The 23,435-nt window shown below is 32.9% G+C and overlaps 1 protein-coding gene and 1 long non-coding RNA gene across 2 annotated transcripts; both read left to right on the forward strand.

Moving 5' to 3' along the window:
* Positions 1-635: 635 nt before the first annotated feature.
* LOC118272627 (methanethiol oxidase) lies at positions 636-22,047 on the forward strand. The gene is made up of 11 exons (XM_035589248.2): positions 636-793; positions 8,980-9,134; positions 13,155-13,340; positions 17,116-17,275; positions 17,373-17,484; positions 18,231-18,428; positions 18,779-18,876; positions 19,332-19,519; positions 19,982-20,137; positions 21,121-21,239; positions 21,753-22,047. The coding sequence occupies exons 1-11, from the start codon at positions 784-786 to the stop codon at positions 21,799-21,801; spliced, it is 1,431 nt and encodes a 476-aa protein (XP_035445141.2). The 5' UTR covers positions 636-783; the 3' UTR covers positions 21,802-22,047.
* On the forward strand, positions 1,880-3,151 carry LOC126913090 (uncharacterized). Its single transcript, XR_007707670.1, has 2 exons — positions 1,880-2,422; positions 2,572-3,151. It is a non-coding gene; the product is annotated as an uncharacterized LOC126913090 (long non-coding RNA).
* Positions 22,048-23,435: the final 1,388 nt, after the last annotated feature.

Consider the following 23,435-nt stretch of genomic DNA (forward strand, 5'->3'; position numbering starts at 1 on the left):
TTTTTTTTTTCACACCTCATAAGTTCAGATGACCTGTAAAATCAAAATAAGACGTTTATGGATTCAATAATATTCACTAAATCGTTTCTTTATAAAATCGCTTGATGTTATTGGGTAACAGAACAAATGTATGGAAAGTCAAGTTTTTAACATAACGTTATACTCTATACTTTGGTTACGTTTAACTATAGTATAATTCGTTACAGTTAAACTTAACCAAATATGACTAAAAACCACCCCGTTCATACTCCTGCTTTTCGAGCCGAAGTCCTGGTAAACCCGCTAGGAAGTCCGCAGCTCCGGATCAGGGATCAGCCTTACTGGGTCTGTGTTGGTCTGATGGCCCTTTGAGGCGCGCGCAGAACAAAACCAACTATGTATACATAGTCTATTTAGATAATTCTACTGATTTAGATCAACCAGTATTAAATAACAATATTTCACTGGCCAATTAGTTCCCACCATCCTTCGATAATGATACTTAAAACTGCATATAATCCACAATTCACTACTTAAAAATAACCCAATTGCCGTGATAAAAACAATTATTATCAAATACTATCAGAACGGACAAGTCAAGTTCAATGTCTCCGTAGAATATTTTGATTTCCATTTGCGTTTGTGTTGAATCATTCGTAGAGTAACCGGTGCATCTTATTCATTTTATTCAAGGAGGATGAAAGAGACAGACATATGTGGTGGTTATCATCACGTGTTGTTTGTATACTTGTACTAGTTGTTCAACTATCATCAGTGTGAACGGCTGTCATTCTCAATTTAAAAATGTCTTGTTGTGAGTAATTTTTTTTTCTTTTGATATTCCTTTTTCAAAATATTTTGTGCCGTCTTTTGTTTTTAATTTTTAGTTTATGCTATCTGTATAATATTTGCATGTTTGTTATGTCTTACTGTTTTCAAGGCTGCGTTCCGTTTTATTTTGTTTATACTCGTGACCTTCAAAATGACAATTGTATTTTATAGTTATTGTAATTTGTTTAGTTGATTTATTGGTTGTTAGTGTGATTGCTGAATACTTAGTCTTAGGTTGAGGCATTATTATGTTTATTATTTATATCTTACAGTTTTTACTTGGATAGTATGGTTACACTAAAAATATCTAGGTACTTAGGTAATAATTATTACGTACATTATATTGTATTTTAGGTACTAATGTAATGAATAAACTCATCAACTTAACTAAAAAAAATATGAAGTAATGAACGTATGGGCACAGGTTCATTAACCTTTTGACAATATTGTTATCACTCGCTTAGTAACAAACATTTTTTATATTTTATCTGCTATACTTGGGTGTATACCCGTAGTGTTCATTAAATAAACACCATCGTGTTTGTCAAGTAGTCACAATTACGATGAAGCCCAGCATATTTGTAATCATTTTAAACCGTCTTCAAAATAAGGAGGTTCTCAGTTTGACCTGTATGTATGTTTGTGCGCGATTATTTCGTGTCTTGCTAAACCTATTTTGATGCGGTTTTTAGACTAAGGACAAGGTTTTAGGTTTACCTTTATATAAAAAAAAGTTTTATAACGTTATGTTGGTCCAGGTTTGTTTACCTATTAATTTGTAGTTATTTAAGCCACATATTGATTCTATAAGATATTTAATACGTTGTCTAGACAGATTTTTTTTATCACATAACACTATCACACTAAATGTTATAGATGTAAAAATTTGTTTTTCGTTATTTTCGATGTTTGTCCGTCAATCACACTGAAACTACTGAACAGATACAGTATACTGACCGGGTATGAGTTGGCTTGGGTGATAGGATTTAATCCCACGGGAAGGCAGGCAAAGCAGCTGTAGAAGCTAGTTTATGATACCGATAAAATAAAGAGACAATAGACAGTGATATCTATCTATACATATAATAAAATCGTAGAAAAGTGCTGTCTGTACATTGAAAATAAAAATAAAAAAAATAGCAGGGGTTATTGTTATGTCGATGTCGAACCCAAAAATGTAATTAACTTTTTTTTTGTCTGTTTGTCTGTTTGTCTGTTTGTCTGTTCGTCTGTGCGCGCTAATCTCAGAAACGGCTGATCCGAGTTGGATGCGGTTTTCACGAATATATTGTGGGATGCTTAAATTTACATTTAGTGTTTGTTTCATGTCAATCGGTTCATAAATAAAAAAGTTATGTCAAATTAAAGAATCACGTCGAACATTCTATGCTTATACCATTAATCTCCGCAACTATTTGACGGATTTGGTTGAAATTTGGTACAGATATAGTTTAGAACCTTAGAAAGGACATAGATATATTTTTATTTCAAAAATCAAAAAATAAAAATAACAAATAAATTATTTATAAATAATTCTATGTCGATCGTTACACGACTTCGGTTGATGTTATTGTTTTAATTCATCAAAAAAAAGTAAATAAATAGTAAAAAGGTATGAAAAAAATAATATCAATATAATAAAACATTTAGTACAAAGAAAATGCTCTAACGGAGTATAGATAATTCTATGTCGATCGTTACACGACTTCGGTTCATGTTATTGTTTTAATTCATCGAAAAAAGTAAATAAATAGTAAAAAGGTATGAAAAAAATAATATCAATATAATTAAACTTTTAGTACAAAGAAAATGCCCGAACGGAGTATAAATAAATAATCCAAGTTGTCTTTATCCTCGATAGATGGCGTTGGGATCGAAATAGATCGCGCTATGGTTTCGTTACATTCATTTGGTTGGGTATCGGCCGAGCGCTTCGGTACTATCGTAGAAAAAGTGTATTATCAGTCGTATGATTATTTGTCTGTAGTGGTCCTGCTGTTTCGTATATTCTAAATTGGTTTCGTTGTATTTGTCAATTAATAAGTTTATTTGTTGGGTTTTCCTGGTTTTTTGGTTAAACTATTTAACGTAGGTTTAGTTTGATATCGATTATTAGTAGTTACTGTAGTTAGTTTTTTTAATAAAATTGTAAGTCTAATTTATAAATTAATTAGATTAGATTTAAGTCGTTTCTTTTAAATTATTTAGTTTAAGCTTGGTTATTATAGCATAGAGGATAGGTTGTAATATAGTTTCTTTTTTAATTGTTATAAATTCGTAATTCGTAGCTTTCTTTAGTTTTAAGTTAGTTTAAGTCCGTTTTTAAACTATTTTTTCAATACCCTAAGTGAGTATACATCTATTAAATTCAAACGCAGAGCTCATTATGTTGATTTTTGAAGAGTTCCCTGGAATATCTTCCACATCTCATTTTTGAAGAGATCTCGCGAGATCGGGAACTATGTGGTTAAAACCAAAAATTTGCCGGAAGTCACTATTCCACGCGAACGAAGTCGCGGGCAAAAGCTAGTATCTAATATATCTATTTATCATCAACAGTCATGTATTATGTGAGAAGCTAGTCAATGACTTACTAATAGACTTGGTCACGTCAGCTCTTAACAGTCTAAGTACACTTCAGACTCTTGTTTGTTAATTTAATGTTAATTGCAAATAGGTAATTACAGTTGAATTGTATCTACATAGTAAATATTTGAACTAAGCTATTGCAAAAGGAAATCATATGATACATTTTTAGTTTAAAATTCAGTTTAAGTTTTAAATTTGATTGATTTTATAGGAGCAGAACTAATGATCGGTTTCATTAAGGTTTAAAAGTTGTTTTTGGACTCTAAAGATAGATTATTTCTTCTTACTAATATTATAAACGCGAAAGTTTGTGAGATTAAGTATTTGTGAGGAATGTTTGTTGCTCAATCATGTCAAAACTGCTAAAGTGATCAGGATGAAACTTGAGATTGTAGTCTGGAATAACATACAGGCTTCGGGTGCGAAGATGTGGACAGAAACTAATTTTGATATAAACTCTATAATATACAAATTATTTTACACACATATAATAATGTAGATTGTTGAAATTACATTAGAAATAATTACTAAACAAACGGGGAACACGTCTACTCGTTATAAAAAAAAAAAAATCTGACGTAAAGACATTTTTCTATGCGCACCTTTCTACACTCTATGTTGCGTTGACAGGGCAATGATGTCATGTGTGTTTGTATTCTTGTCAAAATGCATTTATCAGAGGGGGAAGAATGCCCCTTACCTTTTAAAAATTGGGGTAAGAAATATGGGGTTTCATGCTTGTATGCACAATCCTAATGGAAAATATTGGTGCAGATAATTGCGTAACACAGATAGTATGAGAATGAAGTTTGAAGCTGTACTTTACTACTTATAATGACTTTACTGCCTGCAACTTCGTCAGTGATACAATTTACTTACGAATTATTCAGTTAATATACTGCTATCAGAGTCATCAATATCATTGTGCGGTTGCTTGTAGTGTTTTATTTACACAAGTGTCAGATTATTTAGAATTCGATTTGAATAACATAATTAGATACCAAAAATATAAATGACCAATCTTGACTCAAAAGACTGAGCACTTGAATGATAAGCATGTTAAACTAAAATATTTGGCTAAACGACCAAAAACCAATCCGTAATTAAATAAAATTGGAACATGATAACATTAAAACATTTTAATCGTTTTATTTTTAAAGCCTTAATAGTTCGCTATTCAAATCTTTAACGCAATATGGCTACCGAGTCATGATCCGGCCGGTTGCTCCCAAATTGCTATTTGTCAGCTCTTTAACAAACTTATTCGTCCGTGTCACATGATAAGCGAAATAAAGGGCCGGTAAAAGGTCGTAGTATGAAAAAAAGTGTCAGAAACATCAAGCCAGTTGCAATTTATCATTGCTTGCCGCCCCAGGCCTGCCCTCAAAGCGCCTTAAACGAGATCCCTCAAACGAACCCTAGTGATTTTAATCTCACTGTTTAGATAAAGATTCCTTTTTGTGGATAGAAAATTTTCAAGAAGTCCCTTTGAATATTAAAGATTAAGGGTGCTTTTTCAACAGAGATGTGCTTTGCTGCATAGTTTTTGATGAGTTTAGTTTCCACCAATCTTTTTCATTGGTACACATAGCTTAGCACTGGTGGAAACGAACTCAGCTAAGGTATATCTTTATATATATAATTCTTCTGTAAGTGTGTATGTCACTGAACTTCTCTTAAAAGACTGGACCGATTTCGATGAAATTTTTTGTGTGTCTTCAAGGGGATCTGAGAATGGTTTAGATTCACAATTTTGTCCGCTGGACAAGGTTTTTTAATTAATTTTTAATTTATTAGTAGTTGTTGATTTTGGAATGTTTTATATTGGATCCGACAGACGGCGCTACCATCGCAGTGTCAAATATTAATGACGTTAGATATTGTCATAACATTTGAATAATAATTTTCACCAAAAAGGTCCAGAATGTTTTAGCTTATTAAAAAAAAGATTAAAATTTTCAAATTAAAGACGTGTAGACAGGACAACGTCTGTCGGGTCCGCTAGTTTTTTATATGGAAAGATGCGTACTATGGATGCGTGCTATCGATGTGTGCTATGCTCGAGTATACGATGTATCGATAATAGGGAAGCCCCTATTATCGATACATCTTATACTCGAGCTGCGCATCTTACTCGCACAGCTATACCTATAGCTTAGTATCAGTGGAAACGGTTACATAGTTTCAGACCTTAGCTATTACATCTTCGTAGCATGGTTACATTGTATAAAATCGTTGGTGGAAAAGCACCCTTAAGTTCGCTTTGAGGTTGCGATTTTTTTATTAGTAATTTTAGAACGTTTTCGAATTATTCTAGATTGAGGGCCGTTATATATCACTCGAATTATAAATGGGAGAATAACCTCTGTTCTTTAAAAATAACCTTATCTTAATTTGATATATCACAGAATTGTATCATTACAAGTTTTAGTGTTTATGCAATGCAGGTATATTCGCATTGCATTCGTCTGTCCACAAAAATTGTATGCAGGCAACGTCGCCCAGTGCTTATAGCAATGTATATTAATGATATCTTAGAATCTATTTAATAATAATAAGCACTTAATACCAAATTATTTATTCTATGTCCGTTCAAATAGGTAGGTAGTTGTTATGCAATGTTAATGCAGTCGTTTAAATATAAATATAGACAGACAAGTACTCCTTAGTAAAGAAGATATGTAATCAAAACAAGAACGTTTTAACGATTGAGAAATAACAGCTATAATATACACCGCCAGCAATATTTTTTACCTCCTCCATTTTTTTAAGTCAGGTTATTTTCTTAAAGCCTTCTCCTTAGTCTGAAAAATATTTTGCTAAAATCTGCATTAAAATCGAAAAATACTATGTACTAAATAAAAAGTGAGTGTACATTATATAGCGGCATTACCTGCCGTAATATGCACCTCTGCCTCCCCCTTCAGGAATAAAAGGCGTGACGTTGCTATCAGCGTACAAGAATCTTGGTAATAGTCCTTCATTTAATCAACTTCACTACTAATGTTGAGAGACAACATAACTTTGTGATCGCGTGACAAGGATAGTTGGGATCCAAAGAAAATAATACTAATCAGATTACGGAACTAGATGTACACTTTACGCAGCGAGTAATTAATTTTGTAAATAAAAGGGGACCCTTCGCGGCTTTAACTATTGAGTCCGATAGTGATTTTGTTTTTTTTTTCCTTCTTTGCTAGTATGATTTGTACAGACAATACTCGTAGTTTTAATAGGGATACACATAATAGTGTACATTTGTACACTTTTCTAGTATATGTGTGTAGTGAATTAGATGAGCATCTTCTGTTCCGTTATTATTATGATAGTTCAGAATAAATATGTCATATAATTTAAATTTTAGTACCTGGATCAACTTCATTGTGATCGGTATATACATATCGCGATCTAATTTCGTGAGTACAGATTTAATGTCATAATAATTCAGTGACATACTGGTTTAAATGAGATACTCATTTAATAAGAAATAAATGACATATTATTATTGATTATTGACAAATTATACATAATATTTAATTGACATACTAATTTAATGACTGATTTACTAATTAATGTTTGTATTGTTATCATACAATACCTACTAACATTAATTTTTAAGTTCACTTCTTCACGGTTAAGTTTATTGTTACTAACAAAATTATGGACATGAACCGAAGTCGTGTAACGATCGACATAGAATTATTTATAAATAATTTATTTCTTATTTTTATTTTTTGATTTTTGAAATAAAAATATATCTATGTCCTTTCTAAGGTTCTAAACTATATCTGTACCAAATTTCAACCAAATCCGTCAAATAGTTGCGGAGATTAATGGTATAAGCATAGAATGTTCGACGTGATTCTTTAATTTGACATAACTTTTTTATTTATGAACCGATTGACATGAAACAAACACTAAATGTAAATTTAAGCATCCCACAATATATTCGTGAAAACCGCATCCAACTCGGATCAGCCGTTTCTGAGATTAGCGCGCACAGACGAACAGACAAACAGACAAACAGACAAACAGACAAACAGACAAAAAAAAAGTTAATTACATTTTTGGGTTCGACATCGACATAACAATAACCCCTGCTATTTTTTTTTTTTTATTTTCAATGTACAGACAGCACTTTTCTACGATTTTATTATATGTATAGATAGAAGACTAAATATTCATATACACAGGTTTGTCTATAACTAGCAACGTAGTTATGCAATTTGTAGCCGAAACAATGGGTTATTGATGGGATTAAGCCGAACAAAGGAGTAATTTATATGCAAGCATTACCTGACGTGATTACCCAAATTGCAAGGGGTGACATCCCCTGTGTTTGTCCGCCACCCTCGTTTACCCGGGAAAAAAATAACGTTTTGATGCCTATCGACGATTTATATGAATTGACATTTATGTATTTAAAAAGAAAATTGGGGTTCGAAATATGAATATTTGGAGGGAAAAACGAAAAGTCATTGGATTGATTTTTTTTCATAAATGTGTATTTGCGTCATTATCGTAAATCGAATATCGAATGTAGCTTGAATGTTTGTATTTTTTTTTATTCTTTCGAAAGACATGCGACCTTTTTATATATTTTTTTAAGAGACACGAGAAGGTATCTGTTGTTTCATTATACACTTGTCTTAAATTATAATAATGATTATATAATATTATAATTATGATTATACATATTATATTGTTCAGAAGTTCCTATCTCTTAAGCCGTAAGCGGGCGTAGCTTGAATTTCTCCCGTTACTGCTTATTACTGAATATATTTTTAATTTTGTTTTAAATTAAATATTTAAAAATGTACTAAACAAGTAAGACAAAAAAAATAAATGATAATAATTACATTCAATTGTCAAATCAAAACTAGATACTATAACAAAAATAAAACAAACTGAAAGTTTAAGTTACGATATTTGAATAAATCTGCAGTTCTTGAATAGCCTGGCCAATAAGCCTGGTAAATACTAAAGCAGTCAGGCGACTTCTCAACCTTAAACATTTTTGCATGTAAAAAGGTTAGTAGGGGCGCAATTAGTTCCTACTTGTTTTTGAGAACGCTGCACTGAATCTAAAGCTTCTGGACTTTCCTAACAAATGCTTTTGAATATTTTATGATTATGAGTACGGTACTTATTTTTTATTTTTGTTTATGAAAGTTTAACTAATTATAAATGTGAAAGTTTGTTTGTTTGGATGTTTGTCCGACAATCATGGTGAAAATACTGAAAGGATTTTGATGAAATTAGGTATACATACAGGGTATGCTGCAGTTAACTTAGGTGATAGGGTACTTTTTATCCTACATCTAATGCTTTTGATTTGACTACGATTTTCTTATTAATTTAATTATTTAATAGAGGAACTCTTTAAAGTTATATTTAGCACAAACTAGTGTACATATTGTGTCGTACGTAAATGAGTCAGTTAAATTCAGCCAGTTAGTTGCACTCACAGTTTTAATAACTGCTTTAAAGGAGTATTGTAACAAAATAAATGTTAGTCATGTTTTGTTCCTCTTTCCTAATTTCCTTCAATTTAATTTAATATTTTTTCTGTTTTCCCAGGTACTCATGGACCTGGCTATGCGTCTCCTTTAGACGCCTTCAAAAACGGGCCCAGGGAAGAATTGCTTTACGTGATCTGTGTTCAGCCTGACCAAACTAAGCAAGACTATTTAGCCACGGTCGACGTGGACCCTAAATCACCGACGTATAGTCAGGTTAGTGTTTATTGATCGGCAAAATTTTTCGATATTTTTTTTCATAACTATTTCTTACTACTTCAAGAAAGGATGTTGTGGAGAAGTAAATTAAAAAAAATGTTTGCTATGACAAGTCGCCTTACATTTAATTTAAAATACTAAAACCATAGCTTATCATAAAGTAAACATTATTGGAAACTTATAGCTATATGCATGTGAAATCACCAAAAAAATCCATCATCTTTAAAATTATCCCACTTTCATCGTTTGTAGACGAATTCAATACGAGTTTTGACAGTTAAAAATCTTCACTTCACACTGTATATTTTGAATGAAACCTGTCTATTATACAGCGACACGTGCTTTTGCAGCACTGCTGCTAATTAGCGAAGTGCCATGTCGTTCAACCTTTGTACAAGGCTTAACCCTAGCTAAAGCTTTCCAGCCAAATGCTGAAAGCGCTTCAGCCGATATAAGTGTGAATTCACCATTCAATTTACTAAGCCGCATCTACTATTAGTGTTGTCTTTGACGTCAAAATTTAAGCCATGCCTAAGCCAGGACGCAAATGGCACACCTCTCTACATTTATGAATATTTGGGAGAGATCTCTATTCGTATGGATTTCGATGGAGGTATTAAGAGGATTTCATTGACTAGTCTCTGTCAAGATATTTAAAGTTCTAACATAATTAAGATTAAGTGTTAGTTTTGAATGGAATTTTGAACTACTTAATCCGTATATAAAATCATAATATGGTCATTGCAGTTTTAAAACCAGTTGAAATGAATAAAGAATCAATCTTAACATAAATGATAAATAAATGATAAATGATATTTATTTCTGTAAATAGGTCATAAAATAACACTTTTACACGTCAATATTTCAAATGCCTGCCTCGTTGGTGCAGTGGTCGCAAGTGCGACTGCCGAACAAGGGGTCACGGGTTCGATTCCCGGGTCGGGCAAAGTATTACTGGGCTTTTTTCGGATTTTCGAAAAATGTTTCGGTAGTAGCACGGAGTCTGGAATTGTGCCCAATATATGGCAATAGGCTCACCCCCTATTACATGGGACTTATAACACAAAATGGTGAAAAGTGGGTGTATAGCGGCATTACGTGCCGTAATGTGCACCTCTGCCTACCCCTTCGGGGATAAAAGGCGTGAAGTTGTGTGTGTGTGTGTATTTCAAATAGCTAGATGAGGCCGGCATTTCCTATCTGACTACTCTGAGAAGAAATGCCGAAACAAACTCAGAGGTCATAGTCTCTTTTAAAGTCCAGACAATGAAATAGAGGATAATGTGAGAGAACCGTGCAAGTTGGTTCTGTAGTGGTCTTTAGAGGAAAGAACCACAACAGTATGAGCGGACCTGTTCAGATGGCATGTTCATGATATTGGTAGCATAATAACTTATTACAATGTCTAGTATCCTCTTTAGCATTTAGCAAGACTGGTACTTACCTACTTCGAATGCGAGAACTAGTTAAAGATAAGACCTAATGAATTTCCTTGGGATTTTCTACAAGAGACATACTAAGCATCTCAAAGATTTAGAGACATTTGTGTCACAGAAACAGCGAACGGGCGGTAAATTGCAGTAAAACTTACGATCATTCATAAACTACACGGATTTTATATATTAAGTATCTAAAGCATAACGTCATATATATTAAAAATATTGTGGCGATACATGACAAGTGATAGATTACAGTAGTCGCACATAGGTGATCGAGGAACTAATCAACGGATGACGTCATAAATCCTACATCACACATAATACGAAGTTTACATGCGAATAAATAAGACAATATGGCAACAGGCATGATCACCTCATCTGGTCGAAGAATCCGCCTTTTCTTAGAGACCTTTACTCTTTGTATTCTTCAAAGAAAAAAATATAAGACAAGTATAACATACAAGAACAAAACAGATGGCTATATATTACACGTTTACTTATATTTCAAAGGTATAAAAGCGAGATAATATTTTACGGTATCACCACTATAAACCCTCAGAATGACCAAATCACTATGTCAAGGATTTAAGTTTATAAAGGTAGAAAGAAAGGTTATAAATTCAGTTCGGATATATTTCTTATTCGGACCTAAGAATTTACGATGTCGGAACATAATGGAAAGTGGAAAAGGTTCAGTTTATTGAGGCGTAAATCAGTTTTACTTTGTGAATACCATGTATTTTTCAAGTTGACTGCACTACTACGTTTGAGGATTAGGTCTTACAATAGAGTAGTGATGTGAAATATTTTATGAGATGATAGTATCACGTTTGTATAGGAATTCGTATTGTTTATTCAATAAGGTCCATGTTGCAATAGCTTCAAACGTTGTATACAGGAAACATTATACAATGTACGATTGGCCAAATAATTTAGTACGGTGGTAGGAAAATTTTGATTAATTTAATACAGAGTAAGATAAGCTACTGAACTAGCTAATTGTTGTAAAGATTTGGATTACATATTTAAAGTTTTCTATTTACTACCGTATAACTGTGTCGTGATGAAGAACATTTATTATCATTTCAACGAAGGTTAAAGTTAGTCTAGATATTAGAAATAGAATATTTTACCACGAAAAATATCATTCAAATACACGATTAAATAAGATTCTATGACCTGTCAGAGTTGAGCCGGTTTATAGAATCACATTTCGTTTCGATTCAATACTTTCATAGTCCAGCTAAACCGTAGGATTTATAACAAAAAATTGAAAATGTTTACGTTGAATATTTATTGTTTATTCTATGAAAGTTTTATGTCAATCATGCTAAACCGTGATGCTTGTGGTATAACAATGTCTGTTATGATAGAGGCTGGCCGGCTACTTTATTTAAATAATGCGTGTATTGGACAAACGTACCTATATATTATTAAGGGTTGATGTTTTGTGTATCCAATAACAAACAAGACAGTGCGTGATTACTCCAGAAAATTTGATGCAAAAGAATTTCCTTGGCTATTTTTAACTGATTTGAAAAAAGAGAACGTTTTCAATTCAACTTTATAACTTTGAGTCTAAACATATTGATAATACTACCAGGTATCTATTTAAAATAGCTAACACGAAACCAGCAAAAGCGTAGTGATCGATGCTCGTACGTTTTCTGAATGAGAAAAGGCCATTACCTAGCTCCATGGTAATAATGAAAATTGTATCCCTTAAACAGTGAAAATGAACAACCCATTTTTTGTCAGTAAAATAAAATGAATAAAGCCCAAAAAATAAGAATATTTTTAATTCCAATACATTCCGAGACCCCAACAAAAATAATGAACGATAAACCGAAACATGGACCCATCTCAACAAGCCGTTCAGAAAATAATTACCGCACCCAGAGCTGTCCGCATACGACACAATTTTCCCGGAAAAAGACACGGGATACGAGTAATATTCTCGGACAAGAAAATAGCAATTACGCACTACTTTTGTATTAGCGAATAAAACCTTACATCCAGCCATTTAGTCCGGCGATGTGGCAAGGCAATAACGTACCAGTAATCCCGGGATTTCAGGATTCACTAGGAAGTATTATTGTGTACTTTGCCATTGCAATACCAGCCCGGACTAAATTAACAAGCGGAATGCAATATATTGTCCGGGATTTGTTGCCGGGATTATAGGCTTCCTTTTAGATGTCCTTTTTTGACGCTGATTAAAAGAAACTTGTGAGTTTTAGAGCTAGTTTCCTCGGTTATGGACATTTTGTTGTTATGGAATTTTTAGTTTGTTTCCTCTAGACAAGAAAAATATCCATCATAATTATTTCATTTCGAGCAACGTTCTTTATTCGGATTCTATGTTCAATGCTTAGAAAATTTTAAAGGAACTTGCCATTTTTCTTGGTGTTCATTTATGTTTTACTATTTTATTACTCCGTGTCAGTAATCATTACGGATTTTGGATTTAGTTTCATGTGCATTTTTATATTGTATAATTTTTGACACGTCTAACGAAGCCTTATTGGCGCCCAACAGGGACTATAATTACCATCCCTAAAAATTCCTATTTTCACAGGTGATAGCACGCACCCCCACCGGTAGTGTCGGTGACGAGCTCCACCATAGCGGGTGGAACGTTTGCTCCAGTTGCTATGACGACCCTTCACTCAAAAGGGACCTCCTTATTCTGCCTGCTTTGAAGTCCGCGAAGGTTTTTATCGTTGATGTCGGCACGGATCCTCGGAAACCGAAGATGCATAAAGTAAGTTCTTTTGTTGTTTGCTATAGTTTTTATACATTACATATCAGCATTTGAAACAAAGATCTTACTTTTTTTCACTAATAGAATATGAGTGTGAGTAATGAGTCAGGTTACATGTAGATCAAACCTTTTGAAAATAACAACACACTCATTACACATCATCATAATGAGTATGTTGATCTATGGGGATACTACGGGACTACTAGAATACCAGCGCAAGGCCCTGTCTTGCACATGCTGAACTGGTCCCATTTTACTGTAAAATTGGGACATTTTTATAAAACTAGTGGTCGCCTAGAGGTCGAAATTCGACCATATACGATTTAATTTACAATACCACTTAACATACGTCCAAGGATAATTTTTATTTAACGAATTGCTATTAGTTTTGTAAAATTCACATTAATATATTCCGGCGCATCATGAACAGGAAAACTCTATTCATATGAGACGTGAGAATATCATCGCAATGACGTTTTGTCAAATATGTCTGTCGATTTTGACGTTTTGTCAAATACTATGCATGGTAGTGTGTGTAATGTTTTATTTATTGATTTAATGTACTTTATAAGCATTATTTTTGAAAAATATTAGCGTTCTGTACTTCTCCTACACATAAACTATAAGTATACCAAATTGTATGCTCCTAGTCCGCGCAATATTCGTAAAAAGGGGTCCATGAATATATAGATCACATGTATTAACAAATATTTGTGTCAACTATACATGGCTCTTGTTTATTTAGTGTATGAAATAAATGTTTTTCTTTCTTAAAACCTAACCTAGCTTAATTTCCTGAATTCACCCCTAAAGTCGGTTTTGCTAAAATTTCTCCTACGCCAGTACCCTAACAAAAGTAGCGAATTTAGTTTCGTGCAAACTTAGTTTACTTTCATCTTCATACACCGTTATGACCCTAATTGCGTTGATTGGTGCTTCAGTTGCCTCGGAAAGATTATTAACCAAGTACTTTATATTCTTTGAAGAGCTTCACAAATATAGCCCCTATGAACTATCTTTGCACTGCTGTTTAAAAATGTAGTGAAGATTAGATAGGTAACATTTCAGTTATTTGTCTAATTTCTATATGTAGTATTTGCCTATAGCAGTCTTAATACAATCATTGTTTATTTTCATAATACAAATTATTCATAACCAGCTCTTGCCAGCGGCTTCACCCGCGTTTCCGTGAAATAAAAAGTATCCTATGTGTTATTCCAGAGCCCTGTTTCAAATTTAACAACAAACATACACACAGACATAAACTCACAAACTTTTAATTTATAATATTAGTAAATGGATGGATAGTAAGATTGGGATTGGTTTTCTTGAACGATCATAGCTTAAGGTGATCAAGCTATCTATCAATAAATCAATAAGGATCTGCAAATTGGTTCTCAGCAAGATTCCTAAACGTTTATCTATCGTAATTTAAATTCTCACACGTAGCACTTATCCCTGTTTTTTTCTAAATTGTTTGTTAGATTTATGGTCCAATTTTACGATCGGCTTGGCTACCAAGCGCCCGTCCAAGATTGAACACTAAACAATTTGTTTTGGTCCTTAAAAATGCAGTTGTGGTCCGTGAGAAGTTCCCGACTTTGTACGTGGGATAGGAGCCATAAAACTGATTTTTATATCAACAAGATCTCGGGAAGTTTTTTAATTCTTTGCATTTTATGTTTGGAATTTTCCAAAGCAACTACAACTTTACTGCGAGAGCATAAAAACGGGAACAAACGGCTGCTCCCCGAAGTAAATTTGTTGTTTTAAGCTGACTGTAGAACGCGAATCAATTTATTGGCAGAAATTGAATAAGGAAAAGGAGGCTCAATCCGACTGATTGAATTTGTTTGATTTTCTTAAGTGGTCATAAATGAACAGAATCGTGTGGAACTTAAATCAGCTGAGAGGGTGTTGATTCCCTTTTATGTCCTATGGTTTAGGATATCGTGTGTGTGTAGTAAAAGTGATTTTTTACATAGGAATAACAAACTGTTTCATTATGTATATATAGAGTTAGTTATTAGTAGAGTTATTAAGTTCACATTTTCTGTTTTTTTTTTTCTGGAAATTGAACGAAATAATTGAACAAGAACAATGGAACGAGAAATTTAAAAAGAGAATTGTGTCAAAAAGAGTTTTAATATTATGAAATCCAAAGCATAATTACCCATCCACAAACCAATAAATTACACAAACAACAACTCGTAAACGCTAAAATGAATCTTTTATGAAAATACAAACTCAAAATAAAAACAAGCTTTAGCTAAAGTAAACGCAATCTAAACTTATTTTCTTTGGCGTATATTTAACTTTGTAGAAAATAAAACGCTTCAGTACATTATTGAAATGCAATTTTATTTAATACAACCCTGCTTAGAGCAAGCGTTGTATAAATAAGAACGGCAATTTCTTCATAAATTGCATATTACATAAACATTCTGCCTTCAAAGGGATTCTCAAATACCATACATAATGTACCGACGTTATTTTGTTTTACCAAAATATGGAGTCAATATTTTATTTTCTTGGAACTCGGTAAATAAATTAATATTGCTATTTGAAGCCAGTGAAGCTTAGGGAGTGTGCTTGTAAAAATTGGGAGGATAGAACAGGCTTGTTTGAAGATTGAATTTCCGATAAAAAGTTTATAAGTCTGATCTCAACTGTGTTATATTTTGTGGTAAGGGTTCTCCTATTTATGAAGAGGTTTTATAAGATCATTAATTTTGGAGCGAGTACAGTTTCTGAAAGTTAACGTTGTCTTCATTTTGTTTTTATTAAAGCTGGTGTAGTAGTTTGTAACTCTTTACATTCGCCTCTTGTAAGTTTTAGGTAACTGTGTATGTGTTTAGGTACTATTACATACATATACAATTTTATATGTGCTATTTAGTTCAGTATATTAATACTTTTAGGAGTTGTAAACATTTTATTTATCTTACACTAGCTTACGTGTTATATCAGACTATAATCTTACCTTGTTCCAATTTTCATCCCGATCCGTTCAGCCATTTTGGACGTGATTGATTAACAAACACACAAATTTGTAGTTTTAAGATAGTAAGAAGTAAGATTTTTGAAACTATAATGTAAGCTTACTAATAAACTAACACACAATTACAACTCGGTACATTTAATTCTATAACTGTCAGACAATTTCCAGAACTATTTTCCCCCAAATATTCTTTAATCATTATTGATGTTGGCTTCCCCATACCCTTAATCATTGCCCACATAGTTTGATGGCGAAATTTTCCCAACTAGCTCGCTCGCAAACTCATCCAGTTTCTGTCGTTAAACTTGCGACATTCCGACTCGGGGCAGACAGTTCGCGAACTCATTATATTGGCTGTTAGACCTTTGCTTGTCCTTTTCACACATAATACTTTGTAGTCAGAATTTAGGAACGATATGTAGTAGAAATAAACGTAAGAATTCCAAGGATAAACTGAAACTGTTTAAGCGTTAAGACTTTAAGTAGTGTGCTTAGAATTGGAGAACAAATTTATGCATAAAGTCTTTATTGCTCTCTCCAAACAACTTGAAACGCTTAGACAACATAATCCCTATAAATTGTTGCGAAATATTTTCTAATATATTTACGAAATTTTGAAATGTTCAACGAGAACACCTAGAGGTACTTTACCTAAAGGTGTACTCCGAAAAAGCCAACTTAAATGTAAATCCCTTACTATCGGCGAAACTGCTAAAGAGCTCATTCTCTCAGCTCCCTTATATAGAGGGCTCATAGCGAAAATCTCATTACCAGGTAATCGACGGCTCGGTGATGAGGTCATTCAACTGCAGTTACCCGCACACGACGCACTGCCTGGCAACCGGCGAAATCATGATTTCGACGATGGGAGATAAAGACGAAAACGGAAAAGGGGATTTTGTGCTCATCGATTCGAAGACTTTAGAAATGAAAGGTGAATTGTGATCGCATCTGTACACACAATTGATACAAGGCAAGGGGGAGACAAGTTTGTCGTCGTATGGAAAGATAAAACGTTAAATCTTTTTCAGGATCTTGGACGAAAGGAAATAAGTTGGCTAAGTTCGGATACGATTTTTGGTACCAGCCATATCATGATGTGATGTTTTCTACCGAGTGGGGCACACCTAAAAGATTTAAGACGTAAGTTGAATAGTTGTCAAATGCTCATTTATGTTATCTTTATAATTTTAATGTTAATAGCTATTATCGAAATATTTATAACAAGAGTACTCTTGTTCTCCTTGTTTGATTAGTCACAATAGTGACTATCATAGAAAAACAATCCTGAAACAAATTCATAATTAAATTCTATCGCGATAAATTCAATTTGGTAATATTACCAAATTAAATATTGAACCAGTCATCAAAATGTTTATTAGATTAACAACGCTAGGCACTTGAAAACCTATTATGTTTACGCACAACTAAACCTTTATAGGCCATTCCAACAAATACGTTGTTAGAGAGAACACTTCTAAAGTTATTCATTGGAATATAATCCTTTCGTTTATGAAACAGAGCACAAGTTATTATAGCAACATCTAAAACATTATTTAATATTTCATTCAGATCTCCTTTGTTACTTATCTCATCTTAGGTCACCTTAAACCGTTTTAATGTTTCTTATTTTTTACTTAAATTATAATCTTAGTCTTTATTTTAATGAAACAGTTATATTTTTTTATCTTATTCTTTAGAATTTCGTCTTGAAATGAGAATACTAGAAAAAGAAAAAGTAATTCTAGTAAACTGTGATTACGTAGCTAAACAAAATTTCCTAGAAAACCTAAATTGGTGGTTTAGGAAGGCTAAACTACAAAAATTTTATGTAATAGTTTTATAGACGAACTTTTGTTCAAAAATAAAGTGAACTCTCTCATCCCCAGTGGATTCCACCCCGAAGATACTGTAGACAAGGATCACTACGGTACATCGTTGAATATTTATAAATGGTCAACGCGCGAGCTACAGCAAGTTATAGATCTTGGCCCGGAAGGCTGCGCTCCCCTTGAGATCAGATTTCTCCATGATCCCAAAGCCGCACAGGGATTTGTTGGGTGTGCGCTACACGCCAACGTTTACAGGTATGAGATTTGCACGGATTTTTGTTATACCTTTGTAAAACTTCAAAGAACACTTACTGTAGATTCCATTTCGATAAAAACTATTATGGAAAACACACCCTTATACCTTTATTTTCTAGCTTTTTTGTCGGTTCCAAAATAAAAGGTTTAACAAATTGAAATGGAAATTTTGTCTATTTTTTTTCTTTGCTACAAGAAGGGTGTAATTTAATGCTGCCCAGAAACTGCTTTGCTAAAGTAAATTGATGAAAGACGCAGGCCGAAGGAAACGCGAAACATCCTGAATATTCCGTTGCTATTTGCTACTAAAAGGAATAACTGAGTAAAAGCTTTCAATTAACTTTATTTAGGTTCTACAAAATATCAGATGGAACGTGGAAAGCCGATAAAGTCATCGACATACCAGCGAAAAAAGTTTCTAAAGATGGCGTTGAGTCCGAGATTAACGGTAACTTTTCTACTTTTCTTTTATTTTTCTGTAGTGATCCAACATTTCCTTTCGTTTGGATATTTTATTTAGCTTCAAAGAATTTCAAACGTAAATACACGATTCTTGCATGTTTTATTTTTATCCTTTTCACCTATCTTAATATTTTGTTCATAAAAGATTGTCGATTTTGCATTTCGTTCACTTCAAATCGTTGCGTTAAAATTTTATGTTATGTGTGCATGTCTAAAATTTCTGAGTTTTATGTCGTTGTAGTTTAGTGCATAGTGCAGTTTTAGTACATTACTTATCGTAAATGTGTAATTGTGTATGCTTAGTTCACGTAAAAAAAGCACAAGTCAAGAGACGTTTTGATATACCTGATAGGTTTATACGCTTGAAAAAATTAACCACTAATCTATAGCTCATAAGAAAACTAAATCTATAGTTACCACATGTATAAAATTTATTTTTAGGTTTATTAGGAGACATTCTTATATCTCTGGATGACAAATATTTGTACACATCCAGTTGGTTACATGGAGAACTGAGACAGTATGATATAACTAACCCTGAACATCCAAAACTGACTGGAAAGGTAAACCTCGGAGGTATTATAGCCGCAGACCCAGAAACAAAACTGATTGAAGACCGAGAATCGAAGGTGAGAAATACCTTTTTTTCCAGTAATAGTTCAAATTAATGCTTCATGACTTAACAGAATTACATTTTCGCATCGTCATTCCTTTCATTTGGAGTTTTTACTCTGTGATATTTGCTAAATTACTTTTCAACGCTCGATCCATTTGTGTAATGTTTCAGTGTGGTAATGTTCAATGTGATTATCGTCACTTCACTCGTTTATTTTATTGCTTCAAAGGAAAATAGTTCAGCTCTTATTTTTTTTTTTAAGTCTATTGTTTAAATGTGTTGTGAGCATTATCATTATCATACATTTTATCTGTGTTGTTGTTTTTGTTGACATATTATTTTGTTTTATCTCATTGCATGTATGCTTATGTATCGAGCAATTTTAGATCAATTACTGTAAAGAATTCATTATTATTTTTAACTACAATTTAAGTTATTTTGCAATACATGTGTAATAATTGTTTTTCATCACCAGACCGTCGTCCAACCTGAACCACTGAAAGTAAAGGGAAAGATATTGCATGGTTCTTGTCAAATGATTCAGCTTTCACTTGACGGAAAACGACTGTATGCTTCATCGTCCCTATTTTCTCCGTGGGACAAACAGTTTTACCCCAACATGGCAAAAGAGGTAAAATCTCATAGATATTTGTATTAGTAGATCTTTTGACATTCGAATTAATAAGAGAATTACTAAAACATATTTCAAATGTTTGTTCTAGAATGTCCCTTGCTCCCTTTTACATCAAGTGTAGCAAATTCTAAACAACCTAAACAAAAATGAAAATCGTCCAGATTCTAACAACGAAATTCTTTACCGCACAACAGCGACGCCCAAAAATGTAGCACAGGAGACTTTATTAAAAGTCACACTGCAAACTATGTGAAGTTTGTAGACAAAGTATTTTATTGGGTTACGTCGACATTCACCCTTGCAGACCGCAATAAACAGCTCTTATCCTTATATCAAAATCCTTCGACCCCGTCTTATTTACGTTCCGCCCTTTATGCAGTACAAAGTTATTTTTTGTAAGATACATTCTGTGAGATATACATCACCTGGGATCCTTGAATTATTCATGAGTAACGTGCCATATTTTGTCAAACAAATAACTGACAGCCGCTGTAATTTTAAAACCAAGTTATGAAAACTCTCGTGTTTCGTGTTCGCTTGTATTCTTTTTTTTATTTGCAATGGAAAATAATAGCTTAATTACGATTGTGTTTTAAAATAAAATGTATTGTTTGTATGTAGCAAATATTATGTAAACAATTGACTGCACGGTTAATGCGGTGGCTGGGCAACTGGCTGCCGTGCAACGTGTAGCGGGTTCGATTCCCGCACTGAGCAACTCTCTATGTAATCCACAAATTGATTCCACGACACAGGAAATAATCTTAATGTGGGGCAACGCTTTAAAAAAGAAATCGGCAATTTCTGTTTACACATACATCCATATAGTATTGAAACAAAAGTGCATTCCATGAAATCTCTATTAGAACAAAACACGTGACCCAAAAATAAAACTGTGGCAACTAAACGGCACGGTACGGATCCGAAAATGATTTTTCTTGGTACCGCAAAATTCAAATACATTTGTATTGTATCGCCAGGGTGGGTGGATAGTAAAGTTGGACGTGGACACGGTGAATGGAGGCATGAAGTTGGATCCGGACTTCCTCGTTCACTTCGGGAACGAACCGGACGGGCCGGTCCTGCCACATGAAATGAGGTACGAACTTTTTAACGTTCAAACCTGTATGAAATTTGTATCAATGGGAATAGTGTTATTTTTATTCACCTTTTATTTATGCTGTTGTTCCGTGTTTTAGTGTGTGTTATTTGATATTGTTTGTTTACGTGTATTGTAAATGGAGAGATTTAGGATATTGAATCTGTACATACATAAACTTTTTGTAAAATAAAAGGTTGCATGAAGATATATTATAAAATATATTTTACAACTTTTTTACATGGATATTTTACTGTATTGTAAAATATATTTTTTTTAAACTGACATGGTCACTAATACTAGAATTGGAACTTAAAACGGGATATTTATCAGTTTATCCGTGATCATGGCGCTTGCAACAGTGCCGAAATATCGAAAACTCTTAAAAATTGAAAAACATGGTAAATATTCCGCTTTAAGTTCCAATTCTAGTAAAATATTTTGATATTAAAACATCTATATAATATGATGATGTATGCATTCTTAGTATATTTTAAATATTATCTCCTACAGATACCCGGGAGGAGATTGCACATCGGACATATGGCTAGCTGAAGACTAAACACTACGATAATGCTTCATGACATGTGCCAATATTTTTGTACGCGTGTTCTAACAATAATACATTAAATATATTCATATTATATCTACGACTTTTTCATATTAAACTAGAATAGTAAAGCATTTTGTTCAGTTTAGGCAACGACGTAATAATTGATATAAACAATGAAATATTGTAAAATTGTATTTTGTATAAAATTGTAACGCTTTTAGGTAGGTATTAATAAAATGTATATCTAATAAAATATGTTGTTTTATTTTTAATAGTCTTAACGTTTAACTAATTAAACTAATACTACTATTAGTCTTAATGAATAGGTATGATATAAAATAATTAAAAATAGTAATAAACTTTATGGTTTAAATTTTTAACTTACTAATTTCGATCAAATTAAGTCATTTACTTATAGTTATGATTCTTGCTCAAGCTCAAAGAGCCATCAGACCACCACAGATGGTTCCCAGTAGAGCCGATGCCTGATCCGGAGCTACGGACTACGTAGCGGATTTACCGGGGCTCCGGCTCGAAAAGTAGGAGCAGGAACGGAGTAGTTTTTAGTCAGTAAGAGTCTGACACTCTCTCTCGCCTCGCTCAAGGCGAGATAAGTTTTTAGATTATTTTCTCCACTTAAAAAAGGCTAGTATTAAAAATACATCTACATAACACGTGAGGAAAACGAAACCTGATAATACTATTATAATAATCACATTATAATACTGTAACGTTATCTTTAATAAACACGGCAAAAGTTCAATGCAATTCATTTATTCATACTTTCCATTCAATTAAGTCCAGGAATTCATATACACGTGGGATGACTGCATAGCAGAGGTCAAATTAGCAACGTTTTCGTGTTAATTGTAGGTTTGGGACCGAGTTATATAAGTATGAGCACAAAATGTTTCCATGAAATGAATGCATAATCAGTTTAGTGTATTTGACATAACAAAATGTCGCTCTTTTTAATCTCTTGTCTGTTGGTATATGAGACGCAATGGAAAACATTTGTATCTCGCGATCAGGGTTTGCCGGAACTTAATGGTGGAAATGTAAGGCAGAAAAACACTAGTTATTTTATGAGTTCCACGTAATAGGGGGTAAAACTATTGCCACATATAATGCACTAGTAACAGTCTTCGAGTTATCATTGGGAATATCTCGAAAAGTAAAAATAATGCTATGCAAGTATGCAACTCTATCCTTTAACTTTTATTTCAGCAAAAACTTACTTGGTAAGTTATTGTAAAATTTTTATTAGGTTCAAGGTTGAGAAGAATAAATAATTGAGCTATCTGTATGTGCACGAAAAATGTAAATAAATACTATTTTTTGCTATCTGGTATATTTACAGTAGTGAGCAAATAAAAAAGTGATGATAAGTAAGCATCTTTAAATATACAGTTCAATCAATATTTGGATTATAGATAGTTCCTTCACAAGTAAAAACAGTATCTAATACGTATATTATAGTTTACGAAAACTAAGTAAGTAAACAATAATTAACACAATTTGAAAGAAATTGACTAAACGTCCTATCTAGTTTTAAGGCCTAAGAAAGTCATATTTACATCATATTAGCATATATCTCCTCTATCTTGCCATTCTCAACTTTGAACCGTAGGTACACACATAAC

Source organism: Spodoptera frugiperda, chromosome 4 (assembly GCF_023101765.2).
Source record: "Spodoptera frugiperda isolate SF20-4 chromosome 4, AGI-APGP_CSIRO_Sfru_2.0, whole genome shotgun sequence".
In the NCBI taxonomy this organism is placed as follows: domain Eukaryota; kingdom Metazoa; phylum Arthropoda; class Insecta; order Lepidoptera; family Noctuidae; genus Spodoptera; species Spodoptera frugiperda.